Below are 25,795 nucleotides of genomic sequence, written 5' to 3'. Positions count from 1 at the left end.
GATAATTAAAAAACTTCCCACAAAGAAAATCCCAGTCCCAGAAGGCTTCACTGGTGAATTCTTCAATTTAAGGAAGAAATAATACCAATTATCCCAGAAACTTTTAAGAGAACAAAAAATAGAAGGAACACAGCCAAGCTCATTTGTTGAGATTAACATAAACTGCCCAAGAAGACAAGGCAGAGTAAGGGTCTCTGACAACCTGGAAAAGGGCAGGAAATGGCTAAAAGAACTGGCGCCTGGGGTCTAAAGAAAGGAATGCCACACCCTTTCTTTCAGCCTCTCATGAGAAACGTCCCAAGGATGTAGGCAGGAAAGTCCCAAGGATAAAGGTGTCCAGTTTTGCCCCAGGCCAGCCAACCAGCCCTGTGAGCCTGTGAATGTCCATGACCTCAGTGTCAGTTGTTTACTTTTGAGTTTGCACCACCTTCTGTATTTAGTGAGTCATCCAGGCCATTCTTGGGTGATGCCAGTATACATACACAAACCCCTCCTTCAATCCGGTTAACTAGTTCAGTTCCTGGGAGTGGCTGGTTAGGTCTCCCCAGTAGTCATGTTGTAACAGTGCTTCCTTTTCCCGTAAAGAGAGGGTGAAATCCAAGTGGTCTGGGAATCCAGGCCAGGAATAATGCTGGGCTAAGCCTGAGCTTCTGGAGCAAGGCAGCTTCAGCCTCTAACCCCCATGTTGTCTCGGCCCTGCCTGTGGCTGGCTGAGTGTCTGGAGGTCAGGACTGCACAGAATTGCAGCATTCTGATGAGAATTTTAAAATGCAGCTACTAAAATAGTGTTGTTTTGAAATTGTTAAAATTTTTAAAACGACTTATGTAAGCATTTTTTTTTTTTTAATGATAGGATTTGAATTATAACCTAATTGATTATAATATTTTTTAGGGGCTAAGACTACTTGAGAAAAAAGTTGTTACAGACTTTTAAAAAGATTCTCAGGCTTAATTAAGTAAAAAAATTATTCCTAAATTCTCACAAATCTCCCAGATAATGAACCACTTTTCCACGGAAATGCAAAGATGCGCTCCCAACCAAAAGACTGGCAGTTCAAATACACCAGCCGTTCCTTGGAAACCCTATAGGGCAGTTCTACCCCGTCCTATAAGGTTGCTACGAGTCAGAATCAATTTGACGGCAACAAGCATGGGGGTTTTTTGGTTGGGTTGTTATGTCTTATGATCTAGTAGTCCTCTTGGTCAAAAAGAAATAAGATTACTTGCCTATTTGCTTAATTTTTACTGAATAGAATGAAATTCTTTAAAAATCTCATTTAGACTCATAAAGGAAAGGGATACTGTATTCGTAATATAGCTGACACTGACGAGCACCTGACTTAAATGAACTTTAGTCAAAGCATACTCCATGAGAGGCACTTCAAATTTCACAGAAGCACAGCCCTTTCTGTTGTAGAGTAAAATGATTTTCTTCTTTTAAGCACAACAAGACTCTTCAGGAAATAAAATTAGATAAGGCATCCAGCTGTTAACAGTATCATGATTCATTCAATAGATATGTATTCAGTGCTCCCCCATCAGGCATCAAGGACAGAATGGCCAACAGGACAGACGGAGGCCTCGCCTCTTCCACCACCCTGCAGTCAGGTGGAGTAGATTTAAATAAATAAACAACTTAATCACCAACTGTGATAACTGCTAAGATGAAACAAGTGCAGAGATGGTGAAGGGTTACCTGCATCAGAGTCAGGGAAGGCCTTGCTGAGGACGTGACACCTAAGCTAAAAGCCCGTCTAGGGAAAAAAAAGATGAGTCAGACATATTAAAGCAGGAGGGAAAGGTATTCCAGGCATAGGGAAGAACTTGTGCAAAGCCCCACAGGCGTGAAGGAGCTTGGCCTGTTTGAGAGACCAATAATGCCTGAAGCATAATGAATGTTTGAGTTTGAAGAGGTAGGTCTGTCACAATAAGAACTTTGGTGAGCTTTTGGCAGGTGATTTGGGTTATTCATCAGATTTGAAAAGGTCACTCTGGCTCCCAGGTGGAGCACAGATGGAGTAGGGGAGGGGGGAGGAAATGCAGAAACACCTACGTACAATCAAGGTACAAGCAACGGAAGATGGTGTTTGGAGTATCAGTGATTACAGTGGTTGTTATTAGCTGCCCTCTAGTTGACTCCAAACTCCTGGACATCCCGTACGTAAATAATGAAGTGCTGCCTGGTCCTGGGCCATCCCACAATCTGCTGGGAATCAGACCGCTGTGATCCATAGGATTTTCACTAACTTATTTTCAGAAGTAAATGACCAGGCCTTTCTCCCCAGTCTGTCTTAGTCTGGAAACTCCACTGAAACCTGTTCAGCATCATAGCAACACCCAAGCCTCCACTGACGGACGAGTAGTGGCTGCACTTGAGGTGCCTTGGCTGGGAATCGAAACTGGGTTTCCCGCGTGAGAAGCAAGAACTCTACCACTGAGCCACCAATGCCTCACTAGTCATTACAGTGGGGAGAGGCATAAAGGAGAACATGCCGGTTATATTCTGGAGGTGGAACAAAGAGGCATGCCGGTGGACTGGGTGGCCACGGAGAGTGAAAGAAAGGAGTGAAGGATGACTCTCAGCTTTCAGTGGGAGGAACTGGGAAGATGGTGAAATCCTAGATTGAGATGGGAAGATCAGCTGAGAAACTGGTTTGGAGAGTCTTCACTGCTTCAACTATATGCTTCCAGTCTCTTAGTCACTGAAATAATTGGGGTCATTTAGCATGTCTTTTCAAAGGTGGAAAAATAGGAGGAAACTGCAGCTTGGCCTAAATTAGGTTCAGAATGTTTTTCTAGGGAGAATTTATCAGGCAGGTAGCAATGTGGTTGGAAATGGGTCTGAGGACTTACCTGGATGCAGAATTTGATAAATATACATAGTTTTTACAGATTGTTTGCTTAGGATGATTTGGGGGGCTAAGAAAGATCATGGGGGGTGCTGAAGGCCCCCACAGCCACCCTTTGATACCATCATTTACTAAGAAATTGGAGAAGAGTTAGCACTGTTGAATTTAAATATTAAGAAAACAATAAAAGTGCAGTTTGATGTCCATTTTCCATGTCATTTCATAGTGTAGTTAGTGGAGGGAGAGAATAATTAAAGATGTAAACATGTAAGCCAAGAGCCAAAAGCACTCTGAACAGCTCAAGGTTGTGAACTTCTTTAATTTGCCCTTTCCCTGAGGGGTCATTTCTTGGGTCATTGACTTATTATTATTCTGTAACACAGTGGTAGCCCCTGTCATCCTCTGCCTACCACCAGAGCATGATCCAGCTTGGAGTTTGAAGAGTTTGGTTATTGGATTTTAATGACTCGGTTAATAAAGGTCATTTCTAAAAGTAATAGAAAACTAAATGTGTGGACATAAAATGGATAAGACTGGCTCAGGGGCTATTTCTAGTAGTTCCTCAGTGTTGTTCTTGGATAGATGTTTCATCCTTAAAAAACAGTTAAGAAGGATCGTTCCTTTTAACCAATTTACTGAGGTGTCGCTAGGAGTCAGCATTGACTCGACAGCAACAGGTTTGGTTTGGGTTTTATAATTAAATAACACTGTAAAATGCTATTTGAAACCCCTCAAAACAAAGGTACAATGTAGACACCAGGCTTAAAACATTATAATATATTGCTAATATCGATAACTGTAGGATTGTAATTATGTGATATAATAATTATAACAGTAGTTCATATTATATGTGTGGTGCCCTACATCATCTCTGAGAGAGTGAAATACCTTAAGTCTCAAACGGCTGAAATCTGGTTAGATATGAATCTTGATGTTAAAAGGGACCTTAGAGATAATTTAATCTTGTCACTTTAAATACTGACTAACTTCACACAGTGTTTAGAAAATGTTTCTCTAAAGATGGTGTTTATTAGCTGTGAAAGAATTCCGTAAGGTAAAATGGTGGTTGTTTGAATCATCCCTAAAATTAAACTGATAAAAGCATTTAAGAATATGTGGAAAGGCATCAATTTACAGTCTCTCTCTAGGCATAGATTACTTAAAAACTGATTCTCACCCAAAATCCAATGAGCCGAGATGTAAATGTACAAGTCACACAGGTAATACATTTCTTACACAGTTTTACAAAGCCTTCCTGATCTGTCACCTGTGGGTGTCTCCAGCCTTCTCTCTCTTCTCTCTGCACCCTACCGCCCGTCTTCTCACCTGCAACTTTACTAGTCTTCCAGCTCCGAGCCTCAAATTCACCCTGCTTTCTCAAGGCCTATGTACAAGGGATTCCCTCTGCCTGGAACCCTTCTCCTTCGTTCTTTACTGAGTTAACTCCTTCTTCAGCCTAGCACTACTTGCTCCAGGAAGCCTTCTGTCCATTACTTTGCCCCTAATTTCAGAACCTACAGATGCTTCAGTAGTTCTTGTACAATCTCTGTTCAGTTTACCTGGGAAGGCTAAAACTAATACTGCCTTATTCACCATTCAGTCCCCAATGCTAAAACAGTGCCTTGAACATAAACAAACAAACAAAAACAATTGCCACTGAATCGATTCCAACTCATGGGGACCCCATGTGTCAGAACAGAACTGCACTGCATAGGGTTTTCAAAGCTGTGACCCTTCAGAAGCAGCCAGGCCTTTCTTCCAAGGTACCAATTTTTCGGTTAGTAATTGTGTGCTTAACCGACTGTGCCACCCAGGGACTCCTCTGGAACATGATGGGTGAAAGGACAAAGACTGAATGGGTAAGGAATGAGTGAACGGATAAAGGCAATCAACACCGAAGGATTTGAAATTTATAGTTTACACATTTAAACAATAACACAAACCTGAAGAAATAAAGTGGCTGTTTTAAATAGATACGTTTCACTTGTATTCTTTTCCTCTCTAAGGCGAGAACACGGATGGTCATACACTGCCTGGCATCAGTTTGACATAGGACAAAATGTTTACGTTGTTGTAATTTTTTTTTCAATGGGTTAGATTAAACGTAGGATCCAGAAAGTTATAAATGTAAATAGCAGGGTATTGTGTGAAAATCCTATCAATTCAAGCAACTATAACTTACAACTTGTAATCTTTTTCCCCAGGAAATGAGCTAAAAGGACAGGAAGAAGTCTTTAGACCCTTTTTGTTGGAAACAAATGGTCTTTCACCATGCCAGCATTTACCTCGGGGAATGGATTTGGTCTGAATACTTCCATTTCTGAAATTGTGCAAATGAAGATGACTTAGGTTTAGAGTCAAACCACATTCTTCTATAAAGGCTCAACGTTTTTCAAGTCTCCATGGTGCAGTGGTTAAGGGCTAGACTGCTTAACCAAAAGGTGGCTGTTCGAATCCACCAGCTGGTCCTTGGAAAGCTATGGGGCAGTTCTACTCTGCCCTGCAGGGTCGCTATGAGTCTCGACGGGTTTTTTTGTTTGTTTGTTTTTAAGTCTCCAGAGAAATTACTGTTCTTATTTTAAGAGCAAAAGAAGCAATAAAACATTTGCTTAGGCCAGGAGGAGCGGAGACCGGCAGAACCCTACATCCCTAGAGAAGTTTGAAAGAAGCCCGTGTTAGAGCTGATAACTCACCACCGCACATCTTTTGCCAAATACCAAAAACAACGTGGGAAACGGAAAGAAAACAAAAACCTAAAATGAGATTATTTTCTTTGCTTGTCCTTCTTCTTAAACCTCTAACTTTTTTTTTTTCCCCCTCCTTTAAATTGCGGACTGTTGGTGGGTGGGGGTGGGAGTTTCTAATGAACACAAGACCCAGCCTCAACGCAAGTTTAATAACTGACATTTTAGAAGCAGGATGGCCATTTACAATAGCTGAGCCAAAGTACCAGACTACGATAACAGCGACAGTAATAACAGCTATGAATTGACTGAAGGAGCAAAGTTGGGGGGCGTGCGCTCCCCTGTCCACACTACCGAGCTCTCCGCCCCTCGGCTCCCAGCCGAGACCCTTGGCGCTCGTGGCCCAACCGGTCACACTCGGCAGGACTGAGCCCCCTTTTTCCCTTCTCCGGGGGAGAGAAGCGCGAGGGGGAGGCGAGAATCGCGTTTCCACGACAAAAGCCACCCACTCATCCCCCGAGGAGATCCCGGCCCCGACCCGGCCCGGGGACCTCGCCCCTCTTACTCTGGGGCTCCATGGTCAGGTCAGCTGCGCCCCGGCCCCCGCGGGCCGAGCCCTCCCAACGCCTCTGCTCCCGCCAGGCGTCGCCCGGTCGCCCTGACAACCCGGCGGGCGGGGGAGGAAGGCAGGAAGGACGGCGAGCGGGAGGGACCAAACGCCGTGCGGAGCGCGGGAGGCCGCGGCGCGGGGACGGAGCCAGGGTGACGGCGCTCGCCGGTCGGAGACACTGCCCTCGGCCCGGGCGGCCGGTCACGCCCCCCTGCGGCCCCCCTGCGCCCCCCTGCGGCCTCGGCGGGCTCGGGGCGGGGCCTCCGCGCGGGGCCTGCGGGTGGCGCCGTCGCCGACCTGAGCGTCCGTCGGTCCGTCAGCGTCGGGCGCGCTCGGCCTGGCCTCCGGGTCGCGGAGCCGCCCTGCAGGTAAAGGGCGCCCGGGCGGCGGGAGGGTCGGGCCGGCGGGCGACCCCGGGGGCGGGCGGCCCGCGCACCTGTTGCGGCCCCGGGCTCGCTGCGCCCCCGGCCGCCCCGGAGGACCCGGCGACCCCGAGGGGCCTCGCGCCCCGCTCCCCGCACCCCCGGCTCAGCAGTGGGCCTGGACCTCTGCACCCCACCCCACCAGTAGGAGGGGCCCCAGCCCCCGCAGCCCCTTTCCCCCTCAGCAGCAACGTCCCCGGGCACCCCAGCCTCTTTCCCCCTCAGCAGGAACGTCCTCTGGCACCCCAGCACGCCCAGGTAGGAGTGTCCCCCGGTACCCCAGCCCCTCCTCCATGAGGGGTGCCCGCGGCACACCAGACCCCCACAGCAGAAGTGCTTCCGGTACCCCAGCCCCCGCCCCCCAGCAGGAGGGTCCCCCAGCCCACTAGCCCTGCCAGCAGGAGGGTTTTTCAGCAGCCCAGCCATGCCCCGCCCCAGGCAAGAAGGTCCCCCAACACCCCAGCTCCCGAGCAGGAGGGCCACCCAGCCGCAGGGCGTTGGCCTGGCGAGTGGTCACTCAACCACAGTTGCGGGAAGTGGGCCAGAGGTGCCTCCTGAACTCATGAAACCCTGGAGCCTTCCTCGCCGACCTTGCTCTGTCATCACCAGTATCCCATTTCAGGCCCTCTGCCGGTGTCGATCTTTCTGGTCGGTTTAGTTCTTCTGTGTTTGTTTTTGTTTCAATCCTGCTAGTTTTAGGTTGAGTTATTGAATCAGCCCACGTGCAGGGTTGTTAAACGAGTTTAGCATGAGCCCACACAATAGTCTTTACTGTTATTTGTTTAAAGAACACTCAGATCTTGTGTTAGAGGCGGAAGCTTTGAAGACCACAAGGGTCTTTTATCTGGCAGGTTGTAAAACCCCGACCACAGGAGTATCAGGTTAAGAAAAAGGATTCAGTAAGGAGAAAAGAAAAATGGAGAAGAGAGAAGAAAAAGATTGAGAATGGAAGTGCAGGTGGGGAAAAAAACTACCAGATTGATTTAGTACTCACATCTGGAGGCTGCGGTCCCCCCATCAATTCCAGCCACTGCTCAAGGCAGTACTGAAGGGGAATGGAAGAAGAGCCCTTTTGGGGTCATGTAAGTGATCACTCCTTCTTTGCCGCTAGAGAGATTTCCACTCCATAGATGACAGGGACACCAAGGAGGGTTGCTTTCCTCAGAAAGGAAATCATTCAGAGGTGAATGGAACCTGAGAACCATATATTCTATGATGGAAAAGGATATTTATTACATTCCCCCAAATTAGGGTTCCCCCTCTCAGACTGCATCAAGATGTTTTCAGGTTAATTGTCAAAGCAGGAAGGTCTGTGTGTGGACATTGACAAGCAATGTGATATAAACAGAATCTGTAATTCGTAAGCTAAAATATTAAGGTAATAATTCGGGTCAGAAAGTAAACACTCCATAGTACCTTCACTGTCTGTTCCAGAAACGCAGAGACAGGGAATACATTTTAGGCAGAAAGTGTCTAAAATCAACGATATTTCTACAGAGCAGTGTTTCTCAGACTCCAGTTTTCATATCATTAGCAAAACCACAAACTGGCCTTTTCATGCAAGAAGCAAACACAGGGGTGCTCATCAGTAATATCATAATGAAAAGTGACAAGGCAGTGGTAAAAACCTGGTGTTTATTGACACAGAAGAAGGTATGGCTAAAATTTCTCAAACATTAAAGGACTCGGTGTTTGTATAGAAAAAAAGAAAAAAACAACAAAACAAAAATATTGCAGCGCTCTGTGCTGAGATAACAAAGACTTGAGAATTTGGTAGTTGAATTCTACTTTGGTGAGTAGCACCTGGGTTCTTAAAAGCCTGTGAACGGCTATCTAAGATACAACACTGGTCTCACCCCTTTGGGAGCAAGGGAGAATGAAGAAAACTAAAGACACAAGGGAAAGATTAGTCCAAAGGACTAATAGATCACATCTACCAGGGCTTCCACCACACTGAGTCCAGTACAACTAGATGGTGCCCAGCTACCACCATCGACTGCTCTGACAGGGATCACAATAGACGGTCCCAGACAATAGAGCTGGAAAAAAATGTAGAGCAAAATTCTAACTCACCAAAAAAGAACAGACTTACTGGTCTGACAGAGACTGGAGAAACCCTGGGAGTATGGCTCCAGGACACCCTTTTAGTTCAGTGCTGAAGTCACTGCTGAGGTTCATCCTTCAGCCAAAGATTAGACAGGTCCATAAAACAAAACAAGACTAAAGGGGCACACCAGCCCAGGGGCAAGGATGAGAAGGCAGGAGGGAACAGAAAGGCTGGTAAAAGGGAACCCAAGATCGAGAAGGGAGGGTGTTGACGTGTCGTGGGGTTGTTAACCAATGTCATAAAACAGTATGTATACTGTTTAATGAGAAACTTCATCTAAAGTACAGTAAAAAGCAAAAATAATTTGGTAGTTGAGCACAGATCCTAAGGTCGGAAAAATGGTAATACACAGATATTGGTGAAGTACTTTATAGTAATATAAACCAGAAAAACCAAACCCACTACCACCGAGTCGATTCGGACTCATAGCAACCCTATAAGACAGAGTAGAACTGCCTCATAGTGTTTCCAAGGAGCGCCTGGTGGATTTGAACTGGCGACCTTTTGGTTAGCAGCCATAGCTTTTAACCACTACACCACCAGGGTTTCCTTATAGAAGAAGGTATTTTATCAGTAGCTCTGAGGTTGACATTGAAGAAGTCTTGCATTGAAATGCTTTAGGTAATAGGTAAAGGCAGCTATAGAGAGCAACATTTGATCTAGGTGACAGTGTAGGTATGGAAGACAAGCCTGACTGGTCAGTAACGGTGGGGAGGTAAGGGGACATTATCCAGTTTCTCTTTTCTCTCCAGCACCTAGTACTATGCTGGTTAAATGGTTGTTGAGTGAATAAGAAGAGCATTAGGGAATTTGCTGTAGATAAAAGAGTATGCTTGTTGTTAGAGAAAATATCCTGAGATCAGAAAGTTGCTAATAGGATCGTTGGAGGTGAACGGTAAAGGCTTTGGTGGCCCTTTTATGGGGGTTTTCTACCTTTGTGTTTTCTGCTTTCTTTTCAGTGGTATGTTCAGTATGCTATCAGTGGTCAATGAGAAACAAAATCTTGATTTTTTGTTTGTTTGTTTTTAAGTTTCCAAGCTCATTTTGGGATTGAACAGTTACATTATTCTTTACTTCGCTGCTGCTTAACTACATGTAGCAAACCAGCATTGTCAGCAGGCAGTAACAAGGCAACAATGAAGAGATAGATGTAGCCTTTCTCACTTAAACATCCAGGCCACACCAGAATCCTGAGGGGAGGTCACTCCAGTAGAAAGTGAACATTTTATCTCCTATTGTTTTTTTTTTTTTTAACCAGCGTGAGTGTACCTTTTTTTAGTTGTTTTTATTGCTTTCTGAAATTCATAAATCAAAGGTGACAATTACTTTTTTGGGGGGGGGTTTGCTGTTTTTATTCATTTTCCTTCAGATATGTCACTGTTTGTACTAACTCACTTGTTGGCCTCACAGGCATTGCCCGTTTCTCGGCTTTTTTGCTTATTCACTGAATCATTGGGCAGCAGGGCCTTGTGCCTCCCCTCCTCTGGGAAGTCTTCCAGGATTAGGCTAACCAAAAAACAAACTAAACCTGTTGCCGTCGAGTGGATTCTGACTCACAGTGACCCAGCGGGACAGAGTAGAACTGCCCTGTAGGGTTCCCAAAGGGGCATCTGGTGGATTCAGAGTGCTGACTTTTTGGTTAGCAGCCAAGTGCTTAACCACTGCACCACCAGGGCCCCAGAGGATTCGCTAAACCAAAAAACCAAACCCATTGCCGTCACTCACAGTGACCCTATAATAGGGCAGAGTAGAACTGCCCCATAGGGTTTCTAAGGAGCAGCTGGTGGGTTTGAACTGCTGACCTTTTGGTTAGCAGCCAAGCTCACTGATTGCACTTCGCTCTCCTGCAGGTGGGGGAGGGGACAGGAACACACAATTTAGCACTTTGCCCTGTGTTTTCTCATAGAGTTTTCTCCGGTTTTATGTGTATAGGTTTTATGCCTCAGATTAAACATTTTAGGAGCTGAATCCATAACTTACGTTTCTTCTGTGTTCCCTTTTAGCACATAGTGAGTGGGCTTTCTCAGTGTGTATTTAAATAGGATAACAACTGAGAGGACAAGACTTTAGTTGGGGATGATTGCATTAATTTCTAGCTCTACAGCCTCGGGAAAGTCAGGAGCTATTGTTTCCTCATAGAGAGCTGGGGTTGATAAACAAATGATTGTATAATAGGCTCGTTGTGAGAATCACATTAAATATGATTATAGGTATGAATGAAAATAACTTGTTATTTATTGTAGGTACTTTTTCATTGTAAGAGGTTGTTAGTAATTCATGCATGTGGCAAACACTGGGTGTCCACGGTGTATTAGGTACTTTTAAGTTCTGGGGTTCCTGTTCATAAAAGGTGAATGGGAGCAGAAAGGGTTAATTGTGAACATATTAGGGTGGGAAGAAGCAAGGCCGAAGAGGCAAATAAGGGCTAATTCAGAAAGAACCAGAGGACTGTGGTTTTTATCTTAAAGGTAAGGAGAAAGATCTGGGTCAGGGACATGACTAACTTTGCATTTGAAAAGAATCACTGGCAACTTGAGAATGACAGGTTGGTATGGGGCCAAGATGGGAGGCAAACAAAATGAAACTAGAGGTTATTGGAGAAATTCAGTGAAGAAATGATGGGATAATGAAGGGGACAATGGTGGGACAGGGAATAGGAGGCCCTGAGGGAGATCTGGAGCCCTGCTGGTGCAGTGGTTAAGAGCTTGGCTGCTAACCTGAAGGTCAGCAGTTGGAATCCACCAGAAAAAAAAATGCTCCTTGGAAACCCTATGGGCGGTTGAACTGTGTCCTATAGGGTCACTATGAGTTAGAATCAACTCGACGGCAATGGGTTCGGTGTTTGGTTTTAGGGAGATTTAGGAGGTAGAGCTGGCAGGTTATGAGGATGTAGGGGCTGAAGAGGGGACAGCCTGGGATGCTCTCAGGCCTCTACCTTGGGTGGTAAGGCAGATTGTGTTATTTGTTGAAATCTGGAACACGGGAAAGGAAGGGAGTGAGGGAGGATTTTCCTTTTTCAAGGAGTGGGAAATAGGATAGATAAAGAGTTCGTTCAGTGTTGGCTGGTAGCATGTGAGACACCTGCCATCTAAGTGGCGAAAACCAAGCCCAGTGCCGTCGAGTTGATTCTGACTCATAGTGACCCTATAGAACAGACTAGAACTGCCCTGTAGAGTTTCCAAGGAGCATCTGGTGGATTTGAACTGCCGACCTTTTGGTTAGCAGTCATAGCACTTAACCACTACGCCACTGGTGCTTCCTCTAAGTGGTGATGTCCAGCAAATAGTAGGTGAACCTGTGGGCCTGGAACCAAGGAAAGAAGTCTGAGATGAAGATGGAAATTTGTATTAAGCATTTGGTGATTGAAGTTCAAATGTGAATGGTTTTCTCAAGGGAGATTATATGGAATGAGGGTCAAGGATGGAACCCTGGGGTGCACTGATATTTTATGTTGATGAGAAGGAGAGGGCTAGAAGAAGAGCCCAAGGAGACTAAGGAGTGGCCAGAAAAATAAACCAAAAATCTGGAAAGATTCACCAACAGTTCCTGCCCTTGAGGAGTTCACGTACTGGCGTTCCCGGAAATAATTATATTCTGCCTCTCAGAGAGAGCGCCCCGTGGTTCATCGATTCTTCCGGTTTTATTAAAGTTAATGCAAAATAAAAAATAACCGCCTGTAAATTTGCTAACACAGGTCCCTGGGCGGCACAAGCTGTTTGCATTTGGCTACTAACCTAAAGGCTGGTGGTTCAAACCCACCCAGTGACGCTGCGGAAGAAGGACCTGGGGACCTGCTTCTGTGAAGATCTGAGCCGAGAAAACCCTACGGAGCAGTTCTACTCTGTAACATGTGGGGTCACCATGAATTGGAATTGACTCAGTGAAAACGGGTTTGGGGTTTTTTTGGTTTATTTTGTTAATAAAAAAGAAAAGCTTTTTTTGTGTTTTTCACAACGTTTAGAATAAGAATTCAACTGAAATGTAATTTTCAAAGTTGATTATGACGATCTTTCAACCAGATGTCCTTTTAAAAAGACAGGTAAAAGTCCATTTTGTGTGTGCTCAGAGGTTAAATAAATGTACTAACTCCCTCGGGGAGACTGGCAGTAACCTATTTTTTAGATTTCAGCCTTTATTGGATCTTACACATTTGCTCAGGTATTTAACTAGCCTGCATATAGCTGATCAATATTTGAGCATACTGTATTAATTTTGCTTTTACTCAGGTGCTGGGTTTTGAAATATTATATAACCAATCAGAAGTCATCAGAGTAACATTGAGAAGCATTGGATGACCCAGTCATTTGAAATTCTAACAGAATTCTTAAATTACAAACTTATTTGTGGAAAATAGTATATTATCATTATACATAAGCATTGCTAGAGTTTGGGAAGGCTTTCTGTATATAAGTCTAAACATTTTAAAATTGCGTTAGAATATAGGATTCTTTTTTTTTATTATTATACTCTAGATGAAGGTTTACAGAACAAACTAGCTTTTCATTAAACAGTTGGTACACATATTGTTTTATGACATTGGTTAACAACCCCACGACATGTCAGCACTCTCCCTTCTCAACCTTGGGTTGCCTATTACCAGCTTTCCTGTCCCCTCCTGCCTTCTAGTCCTTGCCCTTGGGCTGTTGTGCCCCTTTAGTCTCGTTTCATTTTATGGGCCTGTCTAATCTTTGGCTGAAGGGTGAAACTCAGGAGTGACTCATTACTGAGCAAAAGAGTGTCTGGGGGCCATACTCTCGGAATAGAATCTAGGATTGGTTAAAAAAAAAAAAGGCAGGATTTGCTATTTAAGCTGCATTTGGTATGAACGAATACTGAGTTATAAGTTAATCTTTTTTTTTTTGAGTGCTTAAATAAGCCCATTAACTTGATTTCCTTACTTAAAATTTAAAAAAAGAAAGTCAACTTTTTAGAAGCCTGGAAATAAGTTTTTAAAAATAAATTCAGAGTTTTTACCTTACCTTGTTCCAGAAAGAGTTTTCAGTAGGCTCTAAACCACTGTATGTAGGATCAGTAGATACTGAAGTCATACAGGATGTACTCAGGGGGCTCTGAGCCAATTAAAACAAAGGCGAATAAAGAAGTAGCCTTCTAAAAGTCCCAGTAAACAGCCCATTGTTCCAATTAAAGTGCATCAGGCCTGGGAGATGAAGTTACATATTCCATATTCGACTAACTCCGTGTGAGCACTTAGAACCATGTTTTTTCAAATCTGTGAAAGAGCTACACGTTTTCTATTTTATGGCATTTCTTCAGTCCACCCTGCCTGGCATCTTCCATAATACCAAGTATTTCTGTACCCCACGGTGCTGCAATGTGATAAGTAACATTTAACTGGGCACTTAACTAGGACCCTGGTGGCGCAGTGGTTAAGTGCTTGGCTGCTAACGAAAGGTTGGCAGTTCAAACCCACCACCTTCTTCGTGGAAGAAAAATGTGGCAGTCTGCTTCCATAAAGATGACAGCCTTGGAAACCCTGTGGGGTAGTTCTACTCTGTCCTATAGGGTCACTGTGAGTGGGAATCGATTCAATGGCAACTGGTTTGGGGGTTTGGTGCATTAACTGGGGTTAAGCTGGGCTTAGACTGCCTCAATTGAAGCACCTGCTTTACCACAGACCAGCTTCGAGAAGATAGATAAGTGAACTAAATCTCTGAAGGTCTAAATTTCCTTGTTTGAAAAATGGAAATAATAAAAGTAAACCCCATAGAGTCCTTAAGAGTTTGAATGAAATAATCCATATAAAGTGCTTAACCTAGTGTCTGGCATGCACAAGCACTCTTTAAATACTGACTGGTAGAATTATCATCATTATCATTGTTATCATTGCTATTAGTTTATCTTTAGTAGTAACACAGACCATGCTTCTCAAGTGTGGTCTGTACACCAGTGCAATGGTTGTGCCAAATGGAAATCAGTTAAAGCTGTTACTAACCATTCTGTTAGGTCAGCTGACTTTTTTAATAGCACAACTTCTTCAGTGAAGGAAGCAGTGTGTTTTAAATTCTGGTGTCAGCTCTTTATCTTGCTACGAACCAGCGCATTGAGTAATTGGGGTAGAGTATTGGACCAATGATCCTACTCCTTCTCTAAAATAATAGCCCTTTATACTGAAGACAGTTATTATTCACTTGTGGTGCTGCCACAAGCCAAGGAATGCATGGGGCTACCAGAAGCTGAAGAGACAAGAAAGGATCTTCCCTTAGAACCTTTGGAGAGAGCATGGGCCTGCCAACAGCCTGAATTTGGGCTTCTGGCCTCCAGAACTGAGAGAGAATAAATTATTGTTGTTTTAACCCACCCATTCGTAGTACCTTGTTCCAGCAGCCCTGGGAATCTAACACAAATGCTATTGTAATAATCCAGGTGGGAAAGGGCGATGGCACAGGTCAAGTGTTTGCAATAGACGTTGTGGGGTTCTTAATATATTTGGGAGCTAGAACTGGCATGATGGGCTATATTAGTTTTCTGTTGCTGCTGTAACAAGCTTAGTGGCTTAAACAACACGAAGTTATTACCTTACAGTTCTGGAGGTCAAAAGTTCAACATGGGTCTCACTGGGCCAAAATCAAGGTGTAGGCAGGGCTGCCCATCTGCTTTGTGATGAGCCAGGTGGTTTAGCAGGTTAGAAAAGCAGAGAAGGGCCTCACCAGGTAAGCATGCTGACCACAGTGTGATGTGGGTACTGAATCCCTAGAGAAAAACAGCTCCAGCACAGCAGTCCGGCCCTATCAAGTTCGGGGAAGTCCGAGGGCATTGTTGTGCTATAGTAACTGATGTAATGGTGACCCTGAGTTGTGAAGAAAAAGTTAAATGGTTGAATGTACTCTAAGCTGGCAGAAGTTCAATTATCTGTTGCTGCGTGGCGGGCCACTCTGGAACTTAGTTTAGGACAAGAGTGACCAGTTGTTATGGTTCTTTGGATTGACTGGGCTCGTGTGGGTGGTTTTTCTGCTCCCTTTGGTACTAGTTTGGTCTTATCTGGAGGCACCATTGAACTGGAACATCTTAGTCAGCTCACTCACATGGTTGGCTGTGCTGACCATTGATTGGTAAAAAAAAAAAAAAAAGCTCAGCTTTATTCTCTTCCCGTTGACCACATGTGGCCTGGGCTCCTCACAGTGTGACCATTGTCTCTAGGAGGGAGGGTTTCAACCGTGTGCACGCCTGGGAAGTGATCCAGCATCATTTCAGCTGCGTTCTTTTGCAAGTCACAGGGCCAGCTCAGATAAAGGGACGGGGGGAGGGGGAAGGAAGGAATAGCTTCCACCTCTCAGTGGGAGAAGTAGCAAAGGATGTGTGACCATTTTTAGTCCAACGTAACAGAGAAGTGGGCAGTGTCATTATACACATTGTATAACATATAAAGAATATATGATGTGTCAAGAAAGAGCTAGGTAAGCTTTACCAAAACCAAACCCATTGCCGTCAAGTCTATTCTGACTCACGGTGACTCTGTAGGACAGAGTAGAACTGCCCCATTGGGTTTCTGGAGTTGTACGCTTTACAGGAGCAGATGGCCAGGTCTTTCTCCCGTAGAGCAGCTGGTGGGTTCAAACCGCGGACCGTCAGCAGCTGAGAGCTTTAACCATTGCACCTCCAGGGCTCCTTTGCTCTGAAGAAATGTGAGTATTCAGAAAATTGGACTACTCCCTCAGGGTTTGACGTGATCACTTCTTTATAAGTAAGACTACTATAATTACAAAATTTAGGGTGTGTTATAAAATTGGAAAACATTTCAAGGGTTTCTATTTGGTGAAAATATAGCTATACTTTCTTTTTTCTTAAGGTGAAACAGTTCAGAAATTTACCTTAAGGCAATTTTTGGTGGTAATAACAGCAGCTTAATTTACATGTAGGATGAGAACCCTTGGAAGGGAAGAACAGAAGAAAAATTGAATGTAAAATTAGTCACTGTCTCAGAGCTAGCTTGTCCTGTAGTTTCAGGGAGCTCTTCTGTGGGTCTAGTTGCTATGAGAGTGAGCCCTGGTGGTGCAATGGTTCAGCGCTCAGCTGCTAACCAAAAGGTCACTGGTTTGTGCTCATCAGCCGTGACCTAGGGAGAAAGATGTGGCAGTCTGCTTGTGTAAAGATTACAGCCTTGGCATCCCTGTGGGGCAGGTCTACCCTATCCTATGGGGTCGCTGTGAGTCGGAGTCAACTTGATGGCAATGGCTTTGGTTTTGGATATTGACTAGAAGAGAGGGACCCGGCATGAAGGAAATGAACTGCTGGTCTAGATTTTTTGCCACTTTTGAGGTAGTTTCTCTGTTTAAATTTAAAGTTGTCTTATCTTGACTCTGTATTTTAACATGTTAGCCTCAAGACCAAGGAATTTAAAGAAATATGCTTGAGATTTCTTGTTTAATTGACCAAACCAAAGATGTTATTAATAAAAGCCAGCCATAACCTCAGGTACAGTTTGATTTGAAAAAAAAAAAATAGCAATTCACTTCCCTTAGGTGACTTTCTAAACTGGCATCAAGAAACTTAAAATGAGAAGTTTTTTTAATACACTGCTTTAAACTAGAGGATTTCTGAATAATAATAATAATACCAGACTCCTGTAGGCAGTGTGAGAGGAGCTGGCTTTCCCTGTTTTGTGGTTATAGGGCCCAGCACCTTTTGTAATGGGATTAAGTGAGCAGGTGATTGATTAGCCTCACAATCACAGTCCTGTCTACCCCATGGCTTTCTATTCACAGTCAATCAAGACACAGAGGCCTGTGAGAGAGGTCAGATAGGGAACACCTGGTTCGGTGCCTAATCATTTTCCAGCCCTGCCAGGCTGCATGGCAGCCTACCCAACTCTAAGAGCTAGCCTGAATGACCCTGATCATTTAAACAAGCAGCAGAAATAACAGATAATAACCAATTAATAGGGGGGAAAACGCTTTTGTTTTAAATGCCTGCGCTTTTTCTTTTACCTTCTTTGTGTATGTGTGTGTGCCTGATTATTTTGTTTGTTTTGTAGCGTGGCCTATTGACAGTCATTTAACACACCAAAGAGTGCTGAAGTGAGCCAGCACAACAGGTAACACAAGGAAGAGCCAATGGAGATTTGGGGAATTCAATGGGCTGAAACCTCGAACTGCAGCCTTGGAGACTGGGACATCTGAGTTTGTATAAGTAGACTTTTGACCCTGTTTGCAATGGGCTATTGATAGGAAAAACTTGACTGTAGTGCTTAAGCTCACTGTTGGACAAGATGGAAGGAGAAGAACTGGAATGTCTAAACCCATCCTCTGAAAAACGTTATTTTCCTGAATCCCTGGATTCCAGTGATGGGGACGAGGAGGGGATTTTGGCCTGTGAGGATTTGGAACTGAACCCTTTTGATGGATTGCCATATTCATCACGTTATTATAAACTCCTGAAAGAAAGAGAAGACCTTCCAATATGGAAAGAGAAATACTCCTTTATGGAGAATCTGCTTCAAAATCAAATTGTGATCGTTTCCGGAGATGCAAAGTGTGGCAAGAGCTCGCAGGTGAGTGTCCTGGCACCACAAAGACCAGTTTGCTTTATATGTTGTATCTGTTTTATTATGGAAATAATTAAAATGCCATAGCATATTGTTCTGATTTTTAAAAAAAAATTTTTTTTTAATATGGGAAAATAGTTACATTCACCATATTGTACAATTGTCTCCACTCTGTTTCTAAAAGTTTTTCATTGCCCCAAACAGGAACTCAGTACCCTTGAACCAGTACCCCCTTCATGCCAGCCCCTGGTAACCACTAATAAACTTTGGTCTCTCGGCATTTGCCTATTCTAGATATTTCATATAAGAGGGATCGTACAATATCTGTTTCTGTGTCTGATTTCTTTCACTCAGCACAATTTTTTCAAGGTTCATCCCTGTGGTAGCATGTATCAGGACTTTATTTCTCTTTATGTCTGAATAATACTCCATTTGCATGGATAGATCATGTTTTGTTTTTCCATTTATCTAGTCCAGAATCCAATCCAAAATTACAATGCATTTGATTCTCATTTCTCTTTCATCTCCTTTAATCTGGAACAGCTCCTCAGTCTTTCCTTGTCCTTCATGAAGAGTACAAGTTAGTTATTTTGTAGAGTGTCCCTCAGTTTGAGTATGTCTGATGTTTCCTTAGGGTTATATTTAGATGATGCATTTGTGGCGGGAAGTCCAAGTGGCACATGATGTGGATTTTTCCCATGACTTTACCAGGTGCCATCAAGTCAATTCCGACTTATGGTGACCCACATGTCAGAACAGAACCGTACTGCACAGGGTTTTCAGTGGCTGATTTTTCGGAAGTAGATTGCCGGGCATTTTTTGCAAAGTGCCTCTGGGTGGACTCGAACTTCCAACCTTTTGGTTAGCAGCTGAGCCTGTTAACCATTTGCACCACCCAGGGATTCCTTTCCCATGACTGGTGATGTTAAATTTGATTACTTGGTGAGGTGATATATGCCTGGTTCTTTACTGTAAAGAGATTGTTTTTCTCGTATAATTGGATATATGTCTTATGGGGAGATACTTTGAAACCATGTAAAGCATGTTTCTCATCATATGTTCACCCAGTTGTTTTGGGACCTGTGATGACTCTTACCTTTAACGTTGTTATAGTGGTGGTCACAAAATGGTGATTTTTCTCATTCTGACATTCCTTCTGTTATTATCATTTGGGATTCTTCTGTAAGGAAGAGCTTTCTCTTCTTCATCGTTTTTTTATATCAATGTGGACTCAAATTCTTTTATTAAGCCCATTGATTTTATTGCTCTAATTGTCCTCAGTATGCCAGTGGAAACCCCTTCAAAGATGACTTCTGTGTGCTTTGGACATGTCTCATCATTCTTAAGGAGCCCTGGCCATCGTTCTCTCAGCACTTTGCCTTCTGGCACAGTGAGATGTTATGGGCTCGTCTAGTGTGCTCCAGTTCCTGTCCTGGAAACAGCCCTTTTTCTCCAGGAGCCCTGGTTTCTTTTAGTGGAATACTATATTTGGAAACCAAGATCTGGATACTAGGTGTGCCCATTGCCACTGGTGTATCATTGCTTCTGGGCCCTCTTAGTGGACAGAGTGAGGAAATACATGTGTGGGGGTTGTATACACATATCTCTATTAATCTTTCTGTCTACTTCTATTTCTGTAACTCTATTTCTCTTTCTAGCCGTTCGTATTTCTCTGCCTTTCTGTATTTCTCTCTCTGTATTTCCGTGTACAGTTTTTCTCTGTACATTTCTGTTTGTTTCTGCCTGTCAGTGCGTATCTTAAAAACCATGAGTTCATACCGATGCCCCCAATTCCATTTCAGCCCTGCGGGGTTCATTCTGGTCGTCACCATGTCCATGTCTCTAACGCCCTTCATAACGAGAAACCTGGCTACAGTTACTTACAATCTCTTTACTTACTCATCCAGTCTTAGAATACTTACAGTATAATTTCACAGTTGCCAGCCCTCCCTGCTGTTTACACTACTGTAAAGAAGCAAATAACACAAAAATTAAGTATATATTCTTTGTGTTTTCTTTGGAGCCCTAGTGGTACAGTGGTTAAGCATTTGGCTGCAAACCAAAAGGTCTGCAGTTCAAATTCACCAGCTGCTCCTTGGAAACCTTATGGGGTAGTTCTACTCTGTCCTATAGGGTCGCTGTGAGGGGGAATCAACTTGACAGGAAAAAGTTTGCTTTGTGTTTTAGAATTTGTGATCTTTAAGAGAAAGAATTATCTTCATATATTATGTAGTATGTTGATACTTTGCGATGGTTTCTTTTGCCAATTTTAATGACTCAACCATTTTAATAAACCATGCTTGTTTGCTGTTAAGTAGGAAGACAGTATGTGTTTTCAGGGTGAAAAAAATCAAAATAGTTCCTTAATGATGGGGAAAAGAGTCCATTCTAAATTAATTTAAACAGTAGAGCATTCATTGTTTCCTTGATTCTGGAAACAACTTGGTTGTTTTTAAAAGACTTTCCAAGACTGCTTTCTAGTTTCTCAGAGCTTTAAGCCTTTCAAAGAAAAGCTTTAAGCCTTCCAAAGAGGACCACAAGTGTTTTGCTGGATCTTAAAAATTTCTTCTCTCTTTGGTGTAGATGGTATGAAGGCTGTCTGGTGACTGCCCTCAGGAAAAGGCGGCAGTTTCTCCTGTGTTCACAGAGCCTTTTCGTATTACATCTTTTTTGGCAGGTGTATGAAAAAGCCTGAAAGAGAATGAACCATTTTTAGACTGCCTGTTTTGTTTGCTTCTCCTTCTCTAGCTTTTGTCCTAAAATTTCCTATTAAATCGATGGACTAGTGAGATGAATAAGCATAAAGTAACTAAGACTTAAGTAATCCTGGTGGTGTGATGGTTACATGTTCAGCTGCTAACTGAAAGGTCGGTAGTTCACACCTACCGGTGGCTCTGTGGGAGAAGAGACCTGGTAATCTGCTCCCATAAAGATTATGGCCTAGGAAGCCCCATGGGACAGTTCTGCTCTGCTTTGTAGAGTTGCCAGAATCAACTTGATGGCACACAACAACAGCTAAAATTTAACTTAAGACATTACATGGCAAATAACATCTCCACCCTATTAACTGAGTAAAGTTGTCCACTATTTTCAGCTGGTAGAGTCTACCTGTATTTACTCAATGCCAAGATTTGTATGAATTGTGGCATCCCGGGATGTCTGGCCTTTGGTTCTGAAGGCGATCCACTCCTCAGTGATGCAGTCTGATCTGTTGGCTTAGGCTGGATTCTCTAGAGAAGCAAAACCAGTGAAGTATGAGTATATAAATATATATAGAGAGAGAGATTTGCCTCAAGGAAATGGCTCACGTGGTTGTGGAGGCTGACAAGTCCCAAATATATGGGTCAGGCATCAGGCTTCTCCTGACTCATGTGGTACCGGAACTGATGAACCCAAATCTGCAGGTCAGACAATGTGCTGCTGGCCCACAGGGCTGCAGAAGCTGATGAATCAGGTCAGACAGTAGGCTTCTGGCTCACAGGGCTGTGGAAGCTGGCAAATCAGGTCAAATGACAGGCTCCTGGCTCATAGGGCTGTAGAAGCTGGCAAATCCCAGAATCGGCAGGTCATATGTCAGGCTGCTGGTTCAAGTCCCAAGAACTGGAGGTCAGATGATGATGAGCCAGATGCAGGATCCAGAGCAAGAGAGAGCCTTGCCAGAACATCCATATATATTGGATGTAGTTCACACCCCCAAGGAAACTTCCCTTATATCAGAGTAAGGGTGTGACTTGAGTAAGGGAGTAAGGATGTGACTTGAGTAAGGGTGGGACTTGAGTCATGCCCTCTTGTAAGGCTGTGATTCAAAATACACCCTACACTTATCTCACCTCATTAACAACTTGGTTAGGATTAATGTATAGAGGTTAGGATTTACAACACATAAAATGAAGGATAATTACATCAGATGACAAAATGTAGGATCATTACATCAGATCCCAAAATGGAGGGCAGCCGCACAATACTGGGAATCATGGCCTTGCAAGTTGACACATAACATTAACCGTCACACATGGGGTAGAATGAGCTGCCCCAGGAGCATGCTTAGGCATAGGCAGAATGTCCACCTTGCAGGAATGTTGTAGGGATTCATATCTTTGGGCGAATTGGTGGTCCTTAAGGTTTCCTGGTGGCACAGTAGTTAAAAACTCAGCTGATAACCAAAAAGTTGGCAGTTTGAACCCACCAGCTGCTCCTTGGAAACCCTATGGGGCAGTTCTGTTCTGTCCTATAGGGTCGCTACAAGTCAGAATTGACTTGACAATTTTTTTTTAAGGTTCCTTTCAACTTTTGGGGGCCCCGGTGACACAGTAGTTAAGAGCTCAGGCTGCTAAGCAAAAGGTTGACAGTTTGAATCCACCAGCCACTCCTTAGAAACTGTGTGTCAGTTCTATTCTGTCCTATAGGGTTGCTATGAGTCAGAATCAACTTGATGGCAATGGGTTTGGTTTTTTGGTTTTTTCAACTTTTGGATTCCAAAATTCTAGTATTGAAATGAAGGAACCTGGGTGGCGGAAGAGGTTTACAATCAGCTGCTAACTTAAAGGTTGGCAGTGCGAATGTATCTAGAGGCTCCATGGAAGAAAGGCCTGGCAAACTGCTCCTGTAAAGATTGTAGCCAAGAAAGCCCTATGGAGCAGTTCTACTGTTTAACACATGGGTCACCATAAGTCAGGGCCAACATGATGGCAGCTAAAAGCAACAACGATAACGACTACTGAAATAGAAGAGAGTGACTGGAACCTTGGCACTAGGTGTATCGTTCGTGGTCCTGGGAATGTTAAGAGAAGAAAAGAGAAAAGGAATCAGGCCATTGTGGGCAGATGAGTGATGTAAAATGAGGGCTTGGAGCCCTGGTGGCACAGAGGTTGAGAGCCACAGCGTGCTATAGCCGCTAACCAGAGAGGTCGGCAGTTTGAATCCACGAGCCACTTCTTAGAAACCCTATGGGGCAGTTCTACACTGTCCTATAGGATTGCTATGAATTGGTATTGAGTCGTTGGCAGTGGGTTTGGGTTTGGTTTGGGGGACCTTGAAAGTAAGGATATGTTTAACAGACCAGTAGGAGCAGAGTGTCCCATGGTGGTGCAAATAGGTAACACATTTGACTGCTAACGGAAAGGTTGGCAGTGCGAATCCACCCAGGGGCACCTCAGAAGAAAGTCCTGGTGATCTGTTTCCAAAAGATCAGCCACTGAAGACCCTGTGGAGCACTGTTCAACTCCGACACGTGTGTGGTTGCTACAAACTGGAGTTGACTCGGTGGCCACTTTTTTTTTTTAGGAGCATGGTGTCTCATAGAGGACTTTTGTTCTCACTTCATGTACTCACGTTCAACCATCTGTCTATTAGATGAGGTGCACCTAAACTCTAGTGGCCTCCCTGGCCCACCCCAGAGGCCAGCCGAGGTGGGCTCGGGACAGAGCGTGAAGCGCACCCCATTGCTCAGGCTTCAGCACAGGGGCGCATCGTACGGTGCAGAGATGGACCGAGGAGAATGCGAAAGCTTTACTAGGTGAGATCAGGATGAAAATATTTGTCGTCATGGTTTCTACTAAGAGAGAGTTTCTAGACCAAGTGTATAAATTTAGGAGTTGTCTGTTGCCAAGCTCCCAAATAAGTAGCTTTATACATATTTTTTTTTCATGTGTTAAAGGAGCAGTTTCCTATTTTTTCAACATACTGCATCACTTTGCTTAATGCTAAATGCTAAGAACACCTCTACCCTATTGACTGAGTAAAGTTGTCCACTGTTCTCTGGTGGTAGAGTCTACCTGTATTAACTCAATGCCAAGATTTGTATGGATTGTGGTATCCAGGGATGTGTGGCCTTTGGTTCTGAAGGCCATCCTTCCTCGGTCTTGCAGTCTGACGTGTTGGCTTACAGGGGGTGGAATGAGTTGCCCTACGCCATTTAAGCCACAGCCCAAATAACCCAGAAGTAACAAAGGCTTCATAAAAAGGTGCAGCTGTTTAAGCTTTCCTGGTTCTCATAGTGCCATCTTGGCAACTAGCCCATCCAGAGTAATGCTTTCTAAATGCTAAACCAGAAAACCAAGCCCATTGCCATCAAGTCAGTTCCAATTCATAGTGACCCCGTAACAACCCTGGTGGCGCAGTGGTTAAGCACTTGACTGCTAACTGAAAGATTGGCCGCTCTGCAGGAGAAAGATGTGGCAGTCTGCTTCCATAAAGATTATGGCCTTGGAAGCCCTATGGAGCAATTTTCTGCTGTCCTATAGGGGTGCTATGAGTTGTCAATGCCAGAGGGAGAGTCTTCCAGAGGGAAACAAAGCCTCTAACAGGACCACACTTCAGCGGTGAGAGGGAGTCAAGTACTGTGAGACAAAGAAAAAGCTACAAGTACTTACCCAGAGGACGCTCAGAGCAAGGAACGTAAACACCAGCAGTAGGTACAGGACTTCGTTCAAGTGCAGACGGTGCTGTAATCTCAGTGTCCCTGGAAGTTACGAAGTGTTCATATTTCCAGCATTTGCTGAATCAGTTATTCTTAGCCAGCGCTTCCCATTTGCTAAGGCATCAAACTTCACAGTGGGTCTCCGCTCACCTAGTGATCCAGAACGTGTGTGGAACCTTGGCGAGACTGATAAACGAGACAGATGCTTTCGTGTTCTTCTGCTCTCTGTTCCCAGATAACCTTTTCAGTTTGCATTTGCATCACTTACTGTTAGGATCCACGTATAACTATTACCGAAGGGGGAGACACACCATATGTGGTCCCAGCCACACCTGAGTGGAGAGTGGACCCTGTAATTAGTTGACTTCTACTCAGCTATTGACTGAGTAAGCAAACATCCCCACATTCGGCACAGTATGTTTGGTCTTCTGCTGGTTATTTTAACTGATACTTGGAAGGGCTGTCCCCATCTCTGAGTTAATTTCTCTGCCTCATGGCTGAAATAATTTGCTCTATTGAGGAATGCATAAAAGGAAAAGTACGAACGTTGGATTGGTCCATTTATTGTACTTATAGGCCTATATGGTGTTTATACCCTATAAACATACCGTAACCATGTTTATACCCTTATAAAGCTACCGTAACCATGTTTATACCCTTATAAACATACCATAATCATCTAATCTTGCAGAATTTGTTTAAATGAGTGGATAGAAAGAAATGAAACATAGTCACGAAACAAAATCAGAATCTGGGGTGTAGCCTGTAATCATTAGAATCATGTGAACGTCTGGAGTTTGCAAGGAGCTTTCCCAGACCTAAGAGTAAAAGCCAGACAGCATATCCAAGTGTTTTACAGTGGATACCGTCATTGCAGCGACAGTTCTAGCTATATAATCAGTGTCCACTGCCATCATAGCACTGCCACCCTGGCATTGCTACTATGCTGGAAAAAGTAATTAAAAAATGTTGACCCCCTGAGAATCTCATGGCTCCGGTTACCACCTTCATGTAGTGATGACATAGAAGTACCAGTGGCCTGGGAGGACTTAGGTGACTGGTGAATCATGAAGCAATGCAAGTAGTGTGTATACAATCATAGAACTTAAAAATATTTCTAGAAAATGTAAGAAATTAATCTCTTCATTCAGCAAATGTTTATTGAGTACTGCAATTATTTGGCAAAGAAGCCACATGAAACGT

The 25,795-nt window shown here is 43.9% G+C and overlaps 2 protein-coding genes across 7 annotated transcripts in view; one reads left to right on the top strand and one right to left on the bottom strand.

The window, feature by feature from the left end:
• FANK1 (fibronectin type III and ankyrin repeat domains 1) overlaps nucleotides 1-13,716 on the bottom strand; it is a 102,279-nt gene extending 88,563 nt beyond the window's left edge. For 3 of the 4 annotated variants that reach the window (XR_007513407.1, XM_049854866.1, XM_049854867.1), the window contains exon 1: nucleotides 6,099-6,376. Coding sequence is in view for 2 of the 4 variants with exons in the window: in XM_049854866.1 (XP_049710823.1) it covers nucleotides 6,099-6,111 (13 nt within the window). In the remaining 2 variants the exon portion in view is untranslated. Of the gene's footprint in view, nucleotides 1-6,098; nucleotides 6,377-13,651 lie in introns of those variants that run through there. The other variant, XM_049854869.1, reaches the window with a different exon arrangement.
• Nucleotides 6,374-25,795, top strand: part of DHX32 (DEAH-box helicase 32 (putative)) — a 53,002-nt gene continuing 33,580 nt past the window's right edge. The window contains exons 1-2 of one of the 3 annotated variants that reach the window (XM_049854863.1): nucleotides 6,374-6,511; nucleotides 17,665-18,180. In XM_049854863.1, the coding sequence (XP_049710820.1) occupies nucleotides 17,899-18,180 (282 nt within the window). In that variant the 5' untranslated portion in view covers nucleotides 6,374-6,511; nucleotides 17,665-17,898. Of the gene's footprint in view, nucleotides 6,512-6,722; nucleotides 6,824-6,845; nucleotides 7,648-17,664; nucleotides 18,181-25,795 lie in introns of those variants that run through there. The other 2 variants (XM_049854865.1, XM_049854864.1) reach the window with 2 other exon arrangements.

The sequence above is a fragment of the Elephas maximus genome, chromosome 16 (genome assembly GCF_024166365.1).
Source record: "Elephas maximus indicus isolate mEleMax1 chromosome 16, mEleMax1 primary haplotype, whole genome shotgun sequence".
NCBI lineage: Eukaryota > Metazoa > Chordata > Mammalia > Proboscidea > Elephantidae > Elephas > Elephas maximus.
This window is presented reverse-complemented; position numbering and strand designations above follow the sequence as displayed.